General features: G+C 32.6%; 1 protein-coding gene across 2 annotated transcripts in view; it reads left to right on the plus strand.

Moving 5' to 3' along the window:
* COL21A1 (collagen type XXI alpha 1 chain) overlaps nt 1-22,417 on the plus strand; it is a 244,718-nt gene that overhangs the window by 117,501 nt on the left and 104,800 nt on the right. For both annotated transcript variants that reach the window (XM_031964705.1, XM_031964704.1), the window contains exons 4-10: nt 8,678-8,846; nt 8,949-9,165; nt 12,367-12,540; nt 13,728-13,805; nt 15,271-15,279; nt 16,346-16,429; nt 18,962-19,024. In XM_031964705.1, the coding sequence (XP_031820565.1) occupies nt 8,678-8,846; nt 8,949-9,165; nt 12,367-12,540; nt 13,728-13,805; nt 15,271-15,279; nt 16,346-16,429; nt 18,962-19,024 (794 nt within the window). The remainder of the gene's footprint in view (nt 1-8,677; nt 8,847-8,948; nt 9,166-12,366; nt 12,541-13,727; nt 13,806-15,270; nt 15,280-16,345; nt 16,430-18,961; nt 19,025-22,417) is intronic.

Here is a 22,417-nt window from a genome sequence, read left to right on the forward strand (position 1 = left end):
GAGAGTTTATGTATGTAGGTTAGTTCTTACAGTCTTTGCCAACTTGGTTTGTGGGCAATTATCTTGAATGGGGACTTTTAGTTGTTTAAAATATTTGTAGAAAATCTGAAAAACATATTGTTCTTAGATCTATTTTACCTTTATCTTTATTTATTTTATCTTTGTACGAATGACACCATAGAACTAACATCTTTTTCTGGTGCCACTTCTATTTTCTCATGCAGCACATTGCAGACTGACATTAGAAAATAAATATAATAATTCCACTGTCTTTTAAGGAAATGAGTTTCTTAAAAAATCTTTTTCAGTTTTTTTCATCTGTCCTCTTTCTAATCCTCTTTCTAGTTTTATAATTAAATATTCTTGGAATGATTTTGAAAATATGAGTAGAGTTGTGGGTATAAAGATGTAATTTAAGATGAAACATGCATACTTCTTTGGATTCAGGTGATAAAGTAATGTTAATATACTATGCATTTAACGTCTTTATAATGGCACATATGATGGCATCCAAAATATTAAATATTACTTTTTTTGTGGGATAGAAGAATGATTTTAAGTAAATCAATATTGTAATTAAAGTCAGACCAAGCTATCTTAAAGTGTGTTATGTAAGAAAGAAATTGTACATTTTGGGGAGAATCATGGCAATAAAAGTATTTCCTTTAATAGAGACTCTGAGAAATATATTTCAAAACGTTTTTCCAAAGTTAATTCATTACACCTTTTATCACTTCTGAGACAAATCACTTATTATTATTATTATTATTATTATTACCTATCTTGCTCCAAGACAGAAAATAAGGCACAAGATAATTAAACAACTTAATGATATACTAAAAGCTTTATCTTTCCATCTATGCCAAATTACATTGGTGAAAAAAAAAGTTGACTATTTAAATTTCCACAGAAATCTGAATGTGTTAACAAGCCTGTAGGGCTTATCAAAAATTTTGTATATTGAAATAAACAATACAGTTGAATAGTGAGTTATAAGAAGAATTGCCTGGATTCTTTTGAGAAATTAGAAAGCACTTCTACTTACACCAAAATTGTCATAAAATCAAAGGTTTATCTGTTAATTTAGATAATTTATATTTTCATATTCATAAATTTTGTTCAGATTGTCAGATTTATTAGTATGAAATTGGGCAAAATATTTCTTGATGATAGGTTTAATTTCAACTTTGTTGGTGATTTTACCTTTTTCATTTTTGATAGTGGATATTTTATTTTCTTCTTTCTTTAAGAAAATCAAATTAACCAATGGCCTATCTTATTCATTTTTTCCATAAAAGCAGCTCCTAGATTTATTTAATAACTCAATATTTTTCATTTAAATCTTATTAATTTCACTTTATATTTTCAGGATTTTAAATTTGGTATTCAAGTCAGGATTTTTGATTTCTTCTTTTTTGTTTTTTGGGGGGTTGCTTGCCCAATTTTTGTTCTTTTTTCATTTTGTTGATGTATGAATTTAGAGAATAAATTTTCCCTTTAAAATTACTTTGGATGTCTCCCATAAATTTCAGTATGTTGCCTCTTTTTTGTTCTTCTCTTTAATGAAATTATTGATTGTATGATTTGTTCTGTGATTCACTAATTTTTAAGATTAGATTGTTTAGTTTAGAATTAATCTTTAATCTCTTTTCTCTCCTTTTTTTGAATGCATTTTTTGCATTATCATCTGAAAAGAATACATTTACTATTTCCGCTTTTTTTGTATTTGATTTTGAGTTTTTTTTGTGACTTATTACATGGTCTATTTTTGTGTGAGGATCATGTGCTGTTCTCACTAAATTTTCTCTAAAGCTCTCTCTTATCTAACTTTTCTAATATTCTATTTATCTCTGTAGTTTCTTTCTTGTTTGTATTGTGGTTGCATTTATTGAGTTCTGAGAGGTGATGGTTGAGATTCCCCACGATTATAATTTTGTTATCTATTTCTTTCTGTAATTCATTTAAACTTCTTTAAGAATTTGAATTCTTTTCCACTTTGTGCATATATATTAGTATTTTTAGCAAGATGTAGTTTCTTTCCTTATCTCTTTTAATTTAGATCTATTTTTGTCTTTATTGTCTGAGATCAGGGTTGCTATCCCCTCCCCATTTTTTTTTCAGCTGAAGTATTATAGATTCTTATCCAGTTCCTTACTTTGACTCTGTGTGTATTTCTGCTTCAAATGTAAATCTTATAAATACATTGTTTTAGGATTCTGGCTTTTTAGTCCACTCTGCTGTATGTGTCCAATTTGTGGGAGAGTTTTCCTATTCCTATGTGCAGTTATGAATATTTTATATTTCTGTCCATTTCTTCCTCTTTTTGTTCTCTCTCTCCTTTCTAATTTTTCTTCCTCACCAGTGTTTAGCTTCTACTATATCCCCATCTGTCCTCACTTCTGTCAATCCCTGTACCCCTCTTCTTTACTTAGTCTTCTCTTCACCTACTTTTCTATTGGGTAAATCAGGTTTCTATATTCAACTGCTTGGCTCTTTGAGCCAAGAATGACGTTAATAAGTTTCAAGTGATACTCATTGCTTCCCCCTCCCCCCCATATTCCCTCCACTACAATAAGTCTTTCATGCCTCTTCATGGAGAATAATTTATACCATCCTACATCTCCTTTTCCTCTGTACTCAGTGTACCCTTCTTTCTCATTTTTTAATTTTTTATGTTAGTCCCTCAAATTTACCTTATATCTGTAACCTCTATGTATATTCTTTCTAACTGTACTTTTAGTGATACATTTTTAAAGACTTATAAATATAATTTTCCCATTAGACATGAAAACCATTTAGCTCTATTGAATCCCTTATTCTTTCTTTTTCCTTTTTATCTGTTTATGCTTCTCTTGAGTTTTGATATTGGAGGTCAAATTTTTGGTTTAGTGTGGTGTTCTCCTTATGAAAAATTGACATCTTTCTATTTCATTGAATGACCATTTCCTCCCTTGATGTATTTTGCTTAATTTTGCAGGGTAACTGATTCTTGGTTGTAGTCTTAGCTTTTTTGCTTTCTGGAATATCATGTTCCACGACCTCTGTTCCTTTAGTGTTGGGGCTGCCAAGTCCTGTATAATATTATTGTGACTCCCAGATAGTTGAATTGGTTCTTTTTTTTTAAATATTTGTTTTCATAACATATGCACAGATAATTTTCAACATTCATCCTTGCAAAATCTTGTGTTCCAAATTTTTTCATTCTCCCCCCTTTCACTACTCCCTTCCCTAGACAGCATGTAATCCGACGTGTGTTGAACTTGTGCAATTCTTCCATACATATTTCCATAATTATCATGCTGCACAAAAAAGTCAGATCAAAAAGGAAAAAAATGAGAAAAAACCAAAATGCAAGCAAATTGTAACAAACAAGTAAAAATAATATGTTGTGATCCACAATCAGTTGCCACAGTCCTCGCTCTGGGTGCAGATGACTTTCTTCCTTACAAGAATAGTGGAACTAGCCTGAATCACCTCACTGTTGAAAAGAGTCATGTTCATCAGAATTGATCATCATATAATCTTGTTTCTGTGTACAATGTTCTCTTGGTTATTCACTTCATTTAATGTCAGTTCATGTAAATCTCTCTAGGCTTTCTGAAACCATCCTTCTGATTGTTTCTTATACAATAATAACTGAGTTGTTTCTTCCTGGACACTTGCAGTATTTTTCTTAGGCTTGATAGTTCTGAAATTTGGTTGTTGTTCCTTAGATTTTTTTTTTTTGTATTCTCTTTCCTGAGCTGATCAGTGAATTCTTTCAGTGCCTATTTTGCCCTCTGGTTCCAGGATATCAGGATAGTTTTCCTTGAAAATTTCTTGAAAGGTGCTGTCCATGTCTTCCTTTTGATTATGGATTTCAGGTAGTTAAATTATCTCTCCTATATCTGTTTTCCATCTTAGTTGTTTTTCCAATAAGGTTCTTTACAATTTCTTCTATTTTTTTTTCAGTTTTTAAAAATTTTGTTTGATTCGTTCTTGTTGTATCCTAGAATCATTAGCTACCAGTTGCCCAATTCTGACTTTTAAGGTATTGTTTTTCTCTGTTAGCTCTCTCTACCCCCACCCCACCCCCAATTTGGCCAGTTGTACTCTTTAAGGAGTTGTTTTCTTCAGTGGATTTCTGTACTTCCTATTCCACTTGGCCAGTTCTATTTTTCAGCAGTTTTCTAAGGTTTTTTATAACTCTTCTGCATCTTGCTCATTTCTTTTCCCAATTTTTCTTCTACCTCTCTTACATATTTTTAAAGCTCTTTTTGGAGATCTTCTGTGAGTTCTTTCTGGTCTTGAACCCGCTTCCCATATATCTTTGGGGTTTGCTCATGGACATCTTGACATTTACATCTTCTTCTGAGCATGTATCTTTGTCTTCCTTATTACAATAATAACTTTCTATGGTCAGATTCTGTTTTTTTTTGTTTGTTTGTTTTGTTTTTGCTGTTTTTTTTCTCATTTTTTAAAGGGAAAGTGCAGTGTTTCTACTGGGCTTATATTTCAAAGAGATCTTAAAGGAAAGAATGGGACCCACATGTACAAAAATGTTTGTGGCAGACCTTTTTGTAGTGGCAAGAAATTGAAATGAGTGGATGCCCATCAATTGGAGAATGGCTGAATAAGTTAAGGAATATGAATGTTCTAGGTTATTATTGTTCTATAAGAAATGATCAGCAGGATGATTTCAGAGAGGTTTGGAGAGACTTACCTGAACTGAGGCTAAGTTAAATGAGCAGAACCAGGAGATCATCATATACAACAAAAGCAAGATTATACAATGATCAATTCTGATGGACATGGCTCTTTTCAATAATGAGATGATTCAGGTCAATTCCAATGATCTTGTGATCTTGAAAGCCATTTACACCCAGAGAGAGGACTGTGGGAACTGAGTATGGATCATAACATAACATTTTCACTTCTTTTGTTATTTGCTTGAATTTTATTTTCTTTCTCACTTTTTTCTTTTTGATCTGATTTTTCTTGTGCAGCAAGATAGTTGTATAAATAGGTATGCCTATATTAGATTTACAAAAAAGGTAGGAGGAGAAGCAAAGGTATGTCTTTTTCCTTTCTTTTAAATTTGTTCTCTACTTCCTCGTTGATAGGAGTACTGTCTCAGGCTTCTTTTTTTCAGTGATTATAGGCCCTAGCAGTTTACCTGGTGCTGTGCTGAAATTGCCCTCAGGTCCATCGGGGACCCTCATGTATGGTTGTGCTAACATGGGGTATTGGGAGATGGCAATGTTGGAGTCTGTAGGCATCTGGCAGCTTACCTGATTCTGAACTGGAGTCCTAGTGATGATGTCTGATGTGTGCTGAGGCCTATTGGTGTGTTTCTGTGTTTTTCTGGGGGTTACACTGAAAGATGTAATACTCTGGCCACTGGAGATTGTTTGCCCAGAGATATGTTGAAGTAAATGGAGGTCCAGCCACTGAATGATTCCTGTTTGCCTCAGGCTAAAGAAGTATATGCTAGTCTTTGGAAGATGCCTTTTTGCCCAGAACTGTGCAGAAGCACTTGGAGATTTGGCTACTTCAATATATCTCTTTGCCTGGGACTCTACTGAATCATGTAGTACTTCCCAGAGCTAGAGTCTCTCAGTTTCCCTACCTATGCTAAGGCATGTAGTTCCTGGTCTTAGCATTTAACCATTTCACAACCCTAGGGCTCAGAATGTCTTGCTGGTATACTAAACTGGGATTTGCTGCCAATTTTCTGGAGAGCTTCCTGTCCTGGTCTGCACCCCTTCTTTGCTTGAGTGAGAGGTTTGATTTGCAGGATTATGAACTGAGTTGGAGAAGTAACAAATCATTTCCTACAAGAATGTCTGATTATGTCTGATAGGCCCTTGTTCAACCCCTGGCCCAGTTTATATTTGAGAATTGCATTCTGAATTTTGGCAAAAGCCTTTTAAGGAAAAAAAAAAAGCTTTTTGTTGACTTGGCAGCCATGAACCAAAAACACACTGAAATACTCTTAAATTAAGATGAAAATTGCATTATATGAGTATACTTAATATTTCTGAGACAATGTTATATGATGATAAAAAACAGTGAGCCAGATCCATGATTGTTGCCTACTCTGGGCTGCAGGAAAAATGTATAGTTGGCTTCAGAATGTTACCAGGAGATGGTGCCCTTGTTCATTTTTCCTTTTCTCTACAAATAGTGTTATGAATTCAAAATGAGATTTCAAATTTTGCAAGAAAATATATTCTTTAATGCTAATATATAGTTGTATCATTGAAATAAACAGGCTCTAAGAGATATTAGCAGCTAGGTGTCTTAGGGATAGAGCACTGAGACTGGATTAAGGAAAACTTAAATTTAAATATGGCTTCAAACATTTATTTAATCATGTGACTCTGATCAAGTCATTTAACCTTTGTTCTCTTTAATCCACTGGAGAAGAAAATGGCAAACTACTCCAATATCATTTGCAAAGAAAATATAGATAGTATTGAATAGTATTAGATATGCCAAGATCCATAAGGTAATGAACAATTAAATATGACTGAATGATGAGCAACTGCAATAATAAAAGATATTAGAAAAAGAAATGACTGAATATATATCTCTCCTTTATCTCATTTCCAAGTTTTTCAATGCTTTTTTTTTTGCCCTTGTTAGTTTTCTAACTTGCACTATATTTACTTTTGTCAAATTACATCAGGTTGGTAGTCACCTTGAGGCAATATATACATGATCATTGACAAGTCATTTAACCTGTCCATGCTCCAGCTAACTTGCTAGGAGTATTACTTGCAGACATGTTGCATCAATAGAGGGATTTGGCTTGTTTATTCTCTACATTGATGAAATCATACGTCCAAATCATTTAAAAACATTTTGTCAAAGAACAAACAAAAGACTTAGAATACTTGATTTGTGTTTCTTAATGAGATCCTTAGAAGAGATTGATTATTGGATTGGATAGCAATGTTAAGAGCAAGCAGGGACATCTTTAGGCCTCAGTTTTCTTTTGGTTGATTGTTGCATTCCTAATTTTCTGGATTTTGTCCACAATGTCATAAAAAGCTCTTCTTCCTGGAAGCTTACTCCACCCCTGGACTTCACACATTGGAGTGCCCTCTGCATCTATTTTTCTCCCTCTGATTAGTCAGTTCCTTTCAGGACTTCCATTTTTATGGAGGATGCCAGGCCAACTATTTCTTCATTTTTCTGCAGGCTACACACCCAACTTTGGACTTTTCCTGGGTACCTTCATTTCTTCTTCTCTGCCTCCAGTTTTTCATATTTCTTCCATGCATTATCTTCCTTGATTAGAATGTAAGTTCCATGAGGACAGAAACTATTTTTTTTATTTGTATCTCTATTCCCACTGCTTAAATAGCATATAGTACCTCAGGTATTTAATAAATACTTAATGACTTGACTGAGAGACCATCAATAAGTGTAGATTTATTGTTGAGAAGGAACTTGGCTTAGAGCTGGCTTCCAATTCTCCCTCTGATAAATAACTGGCTGTGTGACTTGAGGCAAGTTACTTATCTTCTTATTTTCCCAAGAATCTTTCTAAGGTTATATTGTTAAGAGTAGGTTGAGGGAATTCTTCACTGGGAGCTCCTTATAGGGATTAAATCATTGGTCTAATAAAAATGTTTTATAGTATTTCATCTGTATAAAATTTTCCACATAATTTTAAAGTATTGGTTTTCCAGGAAAGTTTAAAGTACTTTATGTCTTTATTGCTAAATAGAAAGTTGTGATGTTAACATTAATGACTCTTCTTGGGGAGTAATTTTTGCCTTATTTCTAGAATATATAACAAAGTTGTAAAACTTCATTGTGGCCAAATGAAACTCAGAGTTCCCAGATTCAATGTTGGTTTTCTTTTTTATCCTAAAAGAATAAAACCTGTGAGATTTGAGCTATAAAACAGATGCCTAGATTTAGAGAGGACCTTAAAGGGAAGTCATGTCCCTTTGCTTGTAATCCATAGAAAACAGAATGTTAGAATTGGAAGGCACTTTGTAGACAAAGTTGTCCAAACCATTCATTTTGTAGATGAGGCAGTTGAGACCCAAGAGGCTCAGTGCTCAGGAATGCATAGCTATTTAGTGACAGAACTGGCACAAAGGCCCAGATTTTCTAAGGATCTTTGCTATGTTCTTTCAACTATGCCATTCTGCTTCTTAAATCTAAGCCATTATATAAACTCTCGTCCTTTTTCTCTGCCTACGCTCTTTAGTCATCTCTTCTATCTCCCCCCCATTTCCTCTCCTCACTACTCCCTGTGTTCCTCTTTCCAACTCTTAAGCCACTCTATCAAATATGTAGTTAATTAATTTCTGCTGTTTCCCAATAGGAGCTATATGGATTTTAAAATACTATTGAGACTTTATTAACAGCCCTACCTAGTTTCTCAGAATATTCATCTAATTTATCTTATTTTTACTTTATGTATATTTAAATGCAATTACCTATGTTCATTTTTTTTACCTGATATTAAATAAGTTCTCAGAGAAAAAGGATTGATTTAGTTTTGCCTGGTTTTCCTAGTGCCTGGTAGAGTATCCAAAATATAGTAGATTTCAAATTAAAGCTGTTGATTGATTGAAATTGTGTATTCTCTGGTGTTTTCCACATGTAGTTTGTTTGTACATGAGGTGTGTACATGTTCAATTAGTCCATTGTTGCTTTTCCTCTTGCTTTTTAGAATCTGTTTGTCCAACACGAATTCCAGTGGCAGCCCGGGATGAGAAGGGATTTGACATTCTTTTAGGGTTGGGTGTAAAGAAGAAAGTAAAGAAAAGGATTCCACTTTCACCAACTAAGACAAAAGCATATGAAATAACATCACAAGTTGATTTATCAGAAGTCACAAGGTGATTAGTGTCTATAAATCTTGATTTTGTCAAGTCCTAGATAACTATTGCTATTTAAAATTCACTGAGTCAATAAGTATTTGTATGTGTGTTTTTCTTCAGCAATGTTTTCCCAGAAGGTCTTCCTCCTTCATATGTATATGTCTCCACTCAGAGGTTTAAAGTAAAGAAAAGGTGGGACTTATGGAGAATCGTTACCAGTGATGGAAGACCCCAAATTGCTGTTACCTTAAATGGAGCTGAAAAAACTCTATCATTTACTACCACCAGCATAATGAATGGCACTCAAGTGGTTGTTTTTGCAGATCCTGATGTTAAGGTAAAGCTACAGTTTGTGCCAAGGATATTTGTGAATGTGTACTTGAAATATTTTCAGGGAACAGGAAGGAATTTACTGTGACTTGTGTCTTTTTAATTTTTTTATACTAATAGCTTTTAATTTTTCAAAATATATGCAAAGATAGTTTTCAATATTCACCCTTCCAAACCTTGTGCTCCATTTTTTTTCTCTCTCTCCTCCGTCCACTCCTCTGGACAGGCAAGTTATCCAATATAGGTTAAACATGTGCAATTCTTCTAAATATATTTCCACATTTATTATTCTGCACAAGAAAAGTCAGATCAAAAGAGGAAAAAATGAGAAAGAAAAAAACAAGCAAGCAAACAAAAACAACAAAACAGGTGAAAATACTATGTTGTGATCTGCATTTAGTCCCCATAGTTCTCTCTGGATGCAGAAGGCTCTTTTCATCACAAGTATATTGGGATTAGTCTGAATCACCTCTTTGTTGAAAAGAGCCAAGTCTGTCACAGTTGATCATTACATAATCTTGTTGCTGTGTACAATGTTTTCTTAGTTCTACTTACTTCACATAGCATCTGTTCAGAAAAGTCTCTCCAGGTCTTTCTGAAATCAGCCTGCCAATAATTTCTTATAGCTCAATAATATTGCATTGCATTCATATACTTTAACTTATTCAGTCATTCCCTACCTGATGGACATCTACTCAGTTTCCAGTTCCTTGCCACTGCAAAAAAGGCTGCTACAAACATTTTTATACATGTGGGCCTCTTTCCTTTTGTAATGATCTCTTTGGGATACAGATCCAGTAGAGACACTGCTGGATCTAACGATATGAACAGTTTGATAGCCTTTTACGCATTGTTCTAAATTATTCTTCAGACTGGTTAGATCAGCTCCAACAAAATATATTAGTATTCCAGGTTTCCCATATCCCCTCTAACTTTTATCACTATCTTTTCCTATCATTTTAGCCAATCTGAGAGGTGTGATGTGATAATCCAGAGGTGTCTTAATTTGCATTTCTTTAATCAAGAGTGATTTAGAACATTTTTTCATATGACTAGAAATGGTTTTAATTTCTTCTTCTGAAAATTATCTCTTCATATCCTTTGACCATTTATCAACTGGAGAATCAAAAATTTCTTATAAATATAAACATAGAATCAAGTCTCTATTTTTTTTTTTAAAGAAATAAGGTCTTTATGAGAATCCTGATGATGTAAGATGTAAAATGGTAAAAACAATTTTCCAGTTTTCTGCTTCTCTTCTAATCTTGGTGATATTGGTTTTATTTGTACAAAACTTTTTAAATTTAATATAATCTAAATTATCCATTTTACATTTCCTAATGTCTTCTAGTTTTTCTTTGACCATCAATTCCTTCATTCTCCACAGATCTGAGAGGCAGACTATCATCCATTGTTCTCCTAATTTGCTTATAGTATCACCTTTTATATCTAAATCATGAACCCATTTTGATTTTTTCTTGATATAAGATGTTAGGTGTTGGTCAATGCCTACTTTCTCCATGCTATTTTCCAATTTTCCCAACATGTTTTTGCCAAATAGTAAGTTCTTATAGCAAAAGCTAGAGTCTTGGGATTTATCAAACCACATGATTATTGACTTGTGCCTTTTTGAACATCATCATTTGAACAACAATGAAACAACAAAAATGTTGATGTTATTGCTTTATTGAATAGTGTTACATGACTATATTTGACAGAAACCTGATCGATAAATTTATATATTTACATGCAATTAACTTATTAATGAAGTGGTATGCCATAGTGATTAGTGTTGAACTAGAAATCAAAAATTGTTGTTTCTGGTTTTTCAGTTATTCAGGATATCTAACTCTTCTTGTCCCCGTGGCCTACATCATACCAATGCCCTTCTGTTTTCTATTATCTCTCAAATTCTTTTCAAATTTATGCTAATTGTTTCCATGACATTTTTTGTCCATCTATCTGCTACTCCCCTTTTCTTTTGCCTTCAATCTTTCCCAACACCAGGGTATTTTTAGATGAAGAACATCTAGTTTCTGATTCTCCTCTATTTTTAAAAATAGCTTTAAATTTTCAAAATATATTCAAATATAGTTTTCAATATTTACCCTTCCAAAACCTCAACACATATCTTTTTTGATCATGGACAATTCACCTTACCCTTGTAGTACCTTAGACAAGTTATCTACAAAACAATGGGAAAGGTACAAATACCAAAGGCGTCTCCTTCACATGAATGAAATGATAGCCCTTTGATGTATTCACATGTTTAGTTAGTCTTAATAAAATTTGAGTTGATAGTGATCATAGAATTAGTTTTAAAAATAAGTTTGTGTAAAATTGAACCTGAATTACATGATATCAGTGGCAGTTTATTTTTTTTTTTACTTTTTTATTGAAGTTATTTTTTTTAAACATTTGCAAGGATAATTGACCCTTGAAAAACCTTGTGTTCCTATTTTCCCTCTTTCTCCATACCCTCCCCTAGATGGCATGTAATCCAATATATGTTAAACATGGTAAAATATATGTTAAATCCAATATAGGCATATTTATACAATTATCTTGCTGCACAAGAAAAATCAGATCAAAAAGTAAAAAAAAAAAGTGAGAAAGAAAATAAAATTCAAGTAAGCCACAATAAAAAGAGTGAAAAGGCTTTTTTGTTATCCACCCTCAATTCCCACAATCCTCTCTGTGGGTGTAGATGGCTGTCTCCATCACAGGTGTATTGGAACTGGCCTGAATTATTGAAAAGAACCATGTTCATCAGAATTGATCCTCATATAATCTTGTTGCCATGTATTTCCTTGTTCTGCTCTTTTCACTTAGCATCAGTTCATGTCTCTCCAAACCTCTCTGAAATCATCCTGCTGGTAGTTTCTTATAGACCAATGGTATTCCATATACCATAACTTATTCAGCCATTCTGCAACTGATGGACATCCACTCAGTTTCCAGTTTCTTAAGTGGCAGAGTTTAGATTAGAACTAATGTTTCTTTGTCCAGTTTTAATGTAATTTATAGAGACAATGGATCTTACTTCCAGACATGATAACAGTTAATAAATACTCTGTTTATGCTTCCAATTCAGGGAATTCTGATTGTAGAACATAAATCTACAAATACATATTTTATATTATCTCTTCATTTAATATGCATTTTAAAATTGAACTTGTAAAACTTAACAATTTCTTTGTTTCTGTAGATTCTGTTTGATGAAGGCTGGCATCAAATCCGTCTCTTAGTAACTGAACAGGATGTAACTTTGTATATTGATGATCAGCAAATAAAAAGCAAGCCATTACATCCAGTTTTAGGTATTTATGTCAGTGGCCAAACCCAAATTGGGAAGTACTCTGGGAAAGAAGAAACTGTTCAGGTAAGTTCCATTATTCACATTTTGCATTGAATGCTGTTAAGTGTTTGCTGGCATTTGCAGTACCATATACTATGTGCAAAATTTAATAATAATTTTGATACATTTAAGCTACAGGATTTTTGCTCTAGTAAAATGGCATACTATTGTGGGGAGGTGAGCTAAATCAATTTTTAGCAGATCTATGCAATATTTTTTGAAAAATATTTCCTATGATATTTGGGAATTTCTTCCTCTTGGATTTGATTTTTCCCTGTAGATAAAATAGGGAAAAGAACATGGTTGAGCAAAGGTCATATAATCAGATGTGCCTGAAAGTAAAAGCTTTTTGAAAATGAAAATGCCATGTGAAAACAAAGTACTCACGGATGGCTTCAGCTTACCATAAGCTGAAAGGTAAAGGTATTCATAAAAACAAAACCCAACACATAATGTTTATGAATGAGTTAGAAATGTCAAGATGGAGGACAAGAGTTTGCCTCATGGGTTAAAATAATAAATCACTTCTAAAAAATGTAGATATTCACTATCTATGGAGTGAAGCTCAAAACCACAGGATATAGAATACAGATGCAGCTGTCAAGTGATGTAGTATACAAGGTTCTTGGGCAATGTATTGTGTTTAATAATAACTATTTCAATAGTAACAAGAGGTGAAACTGTTATTTATGAATGAATGAACTGCTGCCTGAGGCATTCTCATTTTAGCCCTTTACCTCTATTCAAAATGTTGTTTATTCCTATTTCAAACATTGAGTCCTGAATGAACTAAAAAATTTGGAATTTTAGGACTTAGGTTGGGTTTCTGAATCATACCTAGGAGAAGCATCCTAGGAAATCCTCTTTGGAGTTGGATGAGTTTTAAGTATATGGATATTATAGGGCCATGAACAATCTGGATTTGTAGAACTGAAGTTTTTGTCTTGTTTTGTTCTCCACCCCATCATAATGATATTATCTCACTACTATCAGAGTACCTTCCTAATTTTGCCTTTGCTTATTACATTACTTTTAATTGAACTCAGTTTAATTGAACTCAGAATTGAATTCTGAGATTCTAATAATTGCCAATTCCTTTGAAATTTGTAATGCTAGTTTTTTTTCATTATATTAAAAATCAATTGTCATGTGTCCTTCTTACCCCATTTGTATTTCTTATCATACTTACCCCATTGTATTTCTGTTTATAGTTTGATGTTCAAAAACTAAGAATCTACTGTGATCCAGAACAAAATAACCGTGAAACAGCTTGTGAAATCCCTGGATTTGTAAGTAGGACAGGTTCACTTTCAAGCATTTGCTTCAGCACAAATTAGATCGGTGATTTAGCCTTCAATTAATATGTATTTTGCAGTTCATGTTCTTTTTGACATGAATATGAATAGCTACATATAAAAGAAAGATGTTTTGAGATTTTCTGTACAAAAGGGGAATCACACTATGTACTATCTGAGTGGGATGAGAAATGCAAAAAAACAATCTGGTTCAGTAAGATGGGAAACACTCATAAGAAAAACCCAATCTACTTTCTTTAAAGATGCTTTCAGTCTCTCACAGACTATCCTACCAGTTGTTCTTCTTTATGGGGAATAGAAGGGAAGAAAGAAAACCCAAAACAAAATTATAGTAATTTTTTATTATGATTATTTGTGTATAAAAATAAAATTGGGCCAGGTAAAAACAAATACAGAGGATATTTTGTCAAAAAACAATGTAGTGAGTAGAAAGCTGCACTTGGGGATTTGGGTTCAAATTTTGCTTTTGATTTACTGACTACTGTCTACTTTTATCTCTCTAGTGGTCAGTTTTCCCACTGTCAATTTAGAATAGATGTTCTCTAAATCCCTTCCAACTCTAGGTATACAATCCTTTTATATTTCAACTTCTATGTCAGGAATATTTTATTATCTTCAGCTGAACAAAACACTCCCTTATTGTACAAGATATTAGGCCTAGCTATGAATGTATGATTAAAGCATGTAAATTATTGTGTAGTTTTCAATTTACAATAAATATTTTTAAAGTTTTTAATTTTGGAGAGGTTTGTTTCTGAATTAGACTTCTTTGAGTACATACAATATGTGTATGCAGAAACAGGAACTCACTAAAATTTAGGAGGAACAAGCTGAAGGAATTTATACAGCATAATTTTAATTTAAATAGTGGCATAATGATATACAATAATTATGTGATATCTTTCAATAATTAATAACATGTAACTTATTTGAATATCTCTTTTATTGTGGGAAGGTGAAGAAGTATGTTAATACTTAATATCAAATGTGGTTTGATTATTAGATAGCATGTATTTTCTTAGATGAAAAAACAGACCTTTAAAAGATTATAATAATTTATTATATTGCTATATATTTATTATGTTGCTATTTATTATTTATTTGTTTATTTGCTATTTATTTGTATTTAAATTGCTTTTAGCACTTAAGATTCATGTTTAATTTCTTTGGTACTTAATAGCTGTTTGATTTGAGTCACTTCATATAAACCTCAATTCCCTCATTTGTAAAATGTTGATATTAATACACTAATTCACAGGATAGTGGTAAGAAAGTTCTTTCCAAACCTTGAAGTATAAATATTATTTCTTCTTCTTTTTCCTAAGCCATAGGACAAGACATTATGGTCATTTATGTATATTGAATGTAATGATTATATTTTACATAAATTTCACATAAATCTGATTACTTATATATTTTGTTTTTGTTCTTGTTTCAGAATGGAGAGGTAAGCCTAAGTCATTTTATTTACCTTACTATGTCACAGAACACTTTGGAAATATTAAATATCTTTCTAACAACTGTAAGTAGATTGACCAGCTGGAAACAACTATTATAAATGTAGTCTTGCACTACAGAATCAAAATTTTCATATTGAATGAAATGATCTTGATCTGGATTTCCCTGTTACATTGGATTTAAATGGAATTTACTTATGGAATTTTTCTTCCAATAAATGAAAATTATTTTCACTTTAACTGTTGGTATAACCCTGGTGATAGTATTATAAGGCGTCTAGCAAAGAATTTGAAATAAGGTTATACTGTAGCTTTGCTAAAAGTTGAGACCTTATAGAAGAATTGAAGAAGAGTTTCTGAAAAGTCTTACTGATACTGTTTGCAAACAGATTTAGTAAACTTGATGTTCTAAGCTGATTCAACAAGAAGGCTTCTTTAGAATGGTCTTGAATGGTAGCTTAGCTTTGGGGGCCAAGATAAGTTATTTATCATTCCTTATTCAATATTCTCTTTCTGCTCAAAATCAGAGGAATCTATTTCATTTTTAGAGAAGATATAGTCTTAGTAGTCAGTATGTTTTCTCCACTAGCTGATTTCTGAATTTTTTCTACCTGAAGAAGGGTCCCAAGATACTGTGTTGGGCAGTCTTATAGTGTCCAAAGATGTCATGCCTATTAAGAGATACAAATTGAGGGGCAACTAGTTGGCGCAATGGAAAGAGATACAAATTGAATTAAGCTAATTTTCCAGGGAAAATAGTCAAAGATCAAGAAATGTACATAATACATGTATTATGGGGAGATAATATAAGAACTTAATAAATTCTCACTTATCATGTCTCTGAATTTGTGTGATCTGTATTAACTAGTTGAGAAAGGCAATAAAGGTTTTACTGTAACAATTTCCTGTTCATACTCTCTCACTTGTTGGTAGTCCAAGTATCTGAGAACAAAGTGACAGTGAAATTCCATTAAGATGAGTCATTCAAATGCATGTTTAAAAGTTTCAAAAGTTTAAATTTATGTTTTTGCTTATTTGTTACTTTGATTTGCATAGTGCTTGAATGGTCCCAGTGATGTAGGCTCTACTCCAGCTCCTTGTGTATGTCCACCAGGAAAACCAGGACTACAAGGCCCCAAAGTGAGTGAATTCTGTGATGCAATTGTAATAAAGAAAAATTGTTTTTTTCTTCATACATACACATTTCAATTGAATATTTTTATATGAATCCATAATTTTCACTGCTATAGAGAAATGCCAATGAAGGAACCTTCTTTCTTAATGTGCATCAACAACTAATAAGTCTTGAGAGTTGTCTGTACCATTTCTTTATTATAACTATTATAAATGTGGCCTTGTATAATTTTTATCTGCCTATATTAGCAGTCTTTCAAAGAAGAAGATGATTTTATTATCCCACTGACAATAGGGCAAGAATTTTCAGTTTTATATTGGTGATAATAGAATCCATGAACTTCATAAGCATCATGTTTTACCAATTGATCTACCTGGTCAAAGTAGATGTATGATTTTCTCCTATTTGGTAATATTTGCTATTGAATTTGGAAAATGAAAATATCAAATTCAAAATAAGGCTCTGTAACTAATTTTAGTGTTGCAAGTAAAACTTCTTATGCCAAATCTAGTGGCTCAGATTATATTTAATAAGAATGCATAATGTCAAATTTAATTTAATTTCCTATTTCTAAATTGCTAGCATCATGATTTCACCATGACTGGAACATCTTCCCTTTATTGTCTGTTGTCCTATTAACCAAACATATAATTTTGATTTTTCTAGCTTGTATGTCAATGCCATGTGTAAACTTTCATCATGTCTTTCATACTCTGCTTATAATTAAAATCTAAATCTGAGGATGATAAACCTAAGATCAAATACTATCATGAAAGTAAAACTGAAAAATCATTGCATCAGTTGATTCAGTATTGGTATCTTTTCTAAAGGTTTTTATAGCATGTTTATATGTTGGGTCAGAGGATCTGAAATTCTGTGACTTGAGTTTATAATTTGAGGATGTGTTATTAGTTTGCCTTTGAACTGAATTTAGAAATTTTAATTTAAAAATATCTTTCATTTAAGGAATTCATGTTTTATGGAATTTTTAACTTAGTTGAAAAGTTAGAATATTATAAGTTTAAAAAAACTTGATATCTTTAAGGAGAATCTCCTTTGTTAGACAATTAGTGATATTTAGGAAAGAGGTGTGTGTGTGTGTGTGTGTGTGTGTGTGTGTGTGTGTGGTATTTACAACAAAGGTTTATAGGTATGCTAAATACTCATAGACAAAAAGAAAGAAGGAAGATGAGTTCTGGTAGCTGAATCATGGAATTCTGAACTGTTAGATAAATTCCTGTGGTTTGAGAAAGGGCAGATGTGTGGTAACTTAATAGAAGAGAGATCTCAGGCTAGAAAGTGCTCTAACATGCTTTATAAAATTATTCATTCCCAATAGTTGTCTTTAATTTTCTCCTCCCCTAAATATTAGAATATTTCTCTGACTGATAATAAAGTTGTAGGAAAATTAATTTTGTTGTAATATGTTTCTATTGTGAAAAGAATCGTCTATGTCTTGGTAGTCATTGTGGAAGATAAACCTTGTATTTTTAAGAAATTTTAATTTGTAAAACTGGAGGAAGTTCAAATGAACAAACACAAGTATAGTTATACATAGACATATGTGCATGTGTGGGTGGACACCCTCCCCCCACATATCCACCCATGTGCTCACACACTGAGTATCATCTCAAAAGCATAATAATACACTTATATTACTTCCACTTCCATTGCCCTAAGAAACAGTGCTGTATCTCATTTCCTTGTCCCATCTCTCTTTCTGATAAAGAGATTTTATTTCCAAAATATGTCCTATCAGGTAGAAATTACTTGCATTTTTATAGATCTTGTTTCTAGATTTTGAAGTGTTGTTTTTTGCATCAGATTTAAAAATGCGATTTCTTTTTGTCAACTGCTAAATTCTCTTTAGAATCTTGCATTCTACTTTTAAAACTATTTAACATCTTCTTTGATGCCCCTGAAGTAAATTGAGACCTTTTCACTTTTCCTGTTGTATTTCAGGAAAATGGTATAGATCTTTAGGCAGTGGCCTAAAAATTGTATTGGAACAAGAAGACTGGCTTCACACAACCTTTTCTAGTCTGTTTAGATTTTTAGTTAAAGTATAACTAGACCTTATTGGAATGATCTCTTATCCAAAAGAATAGCTCCCTATTCTAGGGAGCTGATTCTAATTCACTCGTATATGTTTCAGGAATTTTTTAGGGACTTATTGAGTGAGTGCAAAGGCTTTATAAATTTTAGTAGGATGTTCCAAGCTAAGCTCCTAGAAAAATCTTTACCAGAATTGGAGAAAAATATGTAGTCTTTCTTTCCCTATTGTTTTTGTTTTGTTTTGTTTTTTAAATTATTGAGTGAATGGTAACTTTCTGGCTTGAAATGCTGGTTATAGTAATACTCTGGTGTATACACTAATTTCCCAAAATATATGTTATGGTTTATTGCTCATTTTTGAAAGCCAAAGATTAAGGGACAGAGATTAGGTTGTTATTATTGTATATTACTTATACTATGTTTTTGTCCTACCGATGGACATAACCGTTTTCTGATTTATTTATTTACTTTTGTCTTTCAAGGGAGAACCTGGGCAACCTGGGAATCATGGCTATCCAGGACAGCCTGGTCAAGATGGTAAGCCTGTGAGTACTGAAAGCTTAGTCATCTATAGTCCTGTTATTGTAAAATTAGCTTGTATTACTTTGTTAAGTATCATGTTCTACCTCCTTTTTCCCATTTCCCCTTCCCCCAATATTTCTTCATTTCACCTACTAAATATTGTTGATCTTTGATACATATTCTAGTGTAAGATATAGTCAAAATGATTTTATTTATGGTGTTCTCCTTTGTCAAAGTGGTAATTTGTAAGATAAATACAAGCTTAAAATTATTTTATTATCACATGAATATTCTTTCTTATTGATTTGACTTTTAAAGACATGTATTTTGGGATACATGATGAAAATGAGAAAACTTACTTTGAAAAATTAAATTTACAAATGAGTTCTGTCCTATGTATTTTACTGGTGGAAAAGTAGTAATACATCTTGACAAACTAAAGATATTAATTTAAGATAGTTGCAAAAGAAAATATCTTTTAAAACATTTCAGGAAAATTCATTAAGAATATGCCCTTATAGGGTGACATATTGTACTTCATTTTTTTTTCTCCTGATAATTTGGATTCTTCCATTCTTTCTAAACTATTATATTGGCTTTCTGAATGATATCTCTGTGTTTTTTCCAAGTGACACTTTTCTCAGAATAAATAAATGTATGTATGTGTATGTATACACACACACCACACACATATATGAGTGTGTATATGTGTTGGAGAGAGAGCAACTCTTAAAACATTTTATCTTAAAGTATTGTTGTTTTTAAGATCACATTGTTAGGACAATCAAATATAAATCATAAAATAAACATAAAAAGTCACAAACCTCAAAGAAAGGTCCCACTGAAAATATATACTCTAAGTGATCTAGGGTTTAGATAACTTTTTAAGGAGGGCAAATATTTCAAACTCAGAGTATTTCCTATAGAAGAGTCATTGGTGTTCTTGAAATGTTATCTCTGAGCACAAGGAAAACATGAATATTTTCTTTCTTATTTGAAGTATTTTTTAATGTTTTGTCATGTTAAGTTACAGCTTTTTTCCCTGCTGAATTTGAAACCTAACACTAAGTTTTTCCAATTTTTTTTATCAGTTTATTAACTCAGTACAGTTTCCCTGAAATTTGTATGTGTGTCCAAGCAACCAACCACACTTTCTTAGGGAAACCCTTTGCGTATTATATCTTAGGAATTCTGATTAACATGGGAGCTTAATGTTAATCTAGTCAGGCACCATCCACAAAAAGAAAGAAGGAACCCACAAACCACAAAATGCTACTCTTCTTCCTTTCTTCAGTATAAACATTAGTTATAAAAATGTTATAATTTTGGTAACAATTTTTTACAATCTGAAAGATTACAAAATATCAGAATTGGGAGAGATATTAGAGATCATTTAGTCCAACTTTCTCAATTTATAGATGAGAAAAGAATCACTTGCTCAAGGTTACCTAGATATTAAGGAACTGAGTTGGGATTTGAATTTGACTCTTTCTAGACTGAATTGTACTAGATTGAATTGAGTTTTTTTTCAAAAGTTAAACATAAACAGTGGTTTAAGGCATTTTTTTTGTAGTTTGAAAATAGGCAATTGAAAGTTAATATAATAAATTTATCTCTTTTATCTTTTGGAGAAGTATCTTCATTCACTCAACTCTTAAAATTTATTTCCTTCTCAGGATTTTGAAGTTAGCTAAAGGATTTTTAAAATTAACCATTGCTTTAAAGTCTGGGATCTTGCATAGGTCCTTTCTATTGAGAGAAATGATTAATAAGCAATGATTTTGGGAGATTCAGATTCCCTTTTTTTCTTTATCTTCATTTCAATACCTCAGTTTCTAAAGCTGAAATAATTTTCTCTGTTTGACTCCACCGAAACTTACAAAGACTCCTTGGTCTAAGGTGAATAGATTTAATCAAACTTGGGTAGAGACAGACATTTTTGTCTAAATTGCTCAAGACAGGGGATGGTCTGGGTATGGAGATAATTTTTCAGTCCAAGAGTGAGAGGATGTCATAAGCAGCCTTTCATTGGAGTGAGCTCACTTCTCTTCTCATTAATTGTAAACCAGTCAGAGTTGAATGTCATTGTAAAAAGGGCATATAAACCATGACTCCACTGCCATGATGGGTCTTTATTCTGAGACAGATGACCAAATTATTATCCTATTATTAAAGTGCTGACATAATTAACAAAATTATTAAATTATCCAGAAATCTGGTCTCTTGAACATTTTTAAGCACTCACTGTGAAAAGCAAGTATACATTTGAAAATGAACTTGTATCTGAAAATGAGCTATGCAATAAGAATAAGTATGTAGATTCTACTTCTTGAAGCCAAGATGGCAGAGTGAACAGTGAACTGCTATAACTCTCCAATGTTTTCAGTCATAAAATAGAATCTTAAATAGATCTTAGAGTAGTAGAAGTGGTAAGGAGATGGTGAAATAATTGTTTGGCATAGGAGACTTGAAGAAATGGAAGTAGGAGTCTTTCTTACTTGAGTAAGGAGGGAGGAGAGATTCAGTCCAAGACAGGACACTTCCCAGGGAGCTAGCAACAAGCCCTACCTCAGCAAACCAACAGGAGATCCTGAGCCCCAATGTGATGAAGCCAGCAAACATCACCACCAGGAACCCCATGTGCTGTGGCAAAGCCAGAAGAGCCAGCAAACTTGAACTCTAGGAATTACCACATGCTTTGGTGTAGCCCTGGCCAAGCAGGCATCCTCCAGGCCCAGACTGCCATATGTTTCAGAGTAGCCTTAGGAAAACACAAACACTACACTGGGTCTTATCACTAATTCTAGGACTCCATCTCAGCACTAAGTAAGTTGTAAACACTGACACCCTCCAGCAGTGCTAGCCACCTCCCAGCAACTCCATTCAGTCAGCACTAGATATGAGAGTCCCCTTTGGGCCTCAGAGTAACATTAGTGTAGTAGCACTAGGTGAATAGTTAGGGCCTATAAACCACTGCCACAAAAAGCTTGAGATAGTATTTCTTCTACCTCAGGAGCAGAACTCAAATATAAAAGAAAGGAAAAAGGCAGAAACAGACTGACAAAGGAGTAAAAAAAAAGAATCTGATTATACAAAATGATCATGACATGGCTGACACAAATTCAGAAGAGGACAACAATGTCAAAACACCAAAGATAAGTGGTAAAAGATCGAAAGCTCAGAAAGAAGTCATGGAAGAGCTCACAAAACCCCCAAAGATTTAAAAATCTTATAAGAAAGGTAAAAGAAATATTGGAAAAAGAACTGAAAATGATGCAAGAGGATTATGAATAAAAGAAGCAACAGTTTGGAAAACAATTAAAAAGTAGAATTGGCAAATAGAAAAAGAGATGGAAATCCACTGGAAAAAAACAACAACAACTCATTTAAGTGCAATGCCCAAATGGAAAAGAAAT

Source organism: Sarcophilus harrisii, chromosome 4, assembly GCF_902635505.1.
Source record: "Sarcophilus harrisii chromosome 4, mSarHar1.11, whole genome shotgun sequence".
Classification (NCBI taxonomy): Eukaryota; Metazoa; Chordata; class Mammalia; order Dasyuromorphia; family Dasyuridae; genus Sarcophilus; species Sarcophilus harrisii.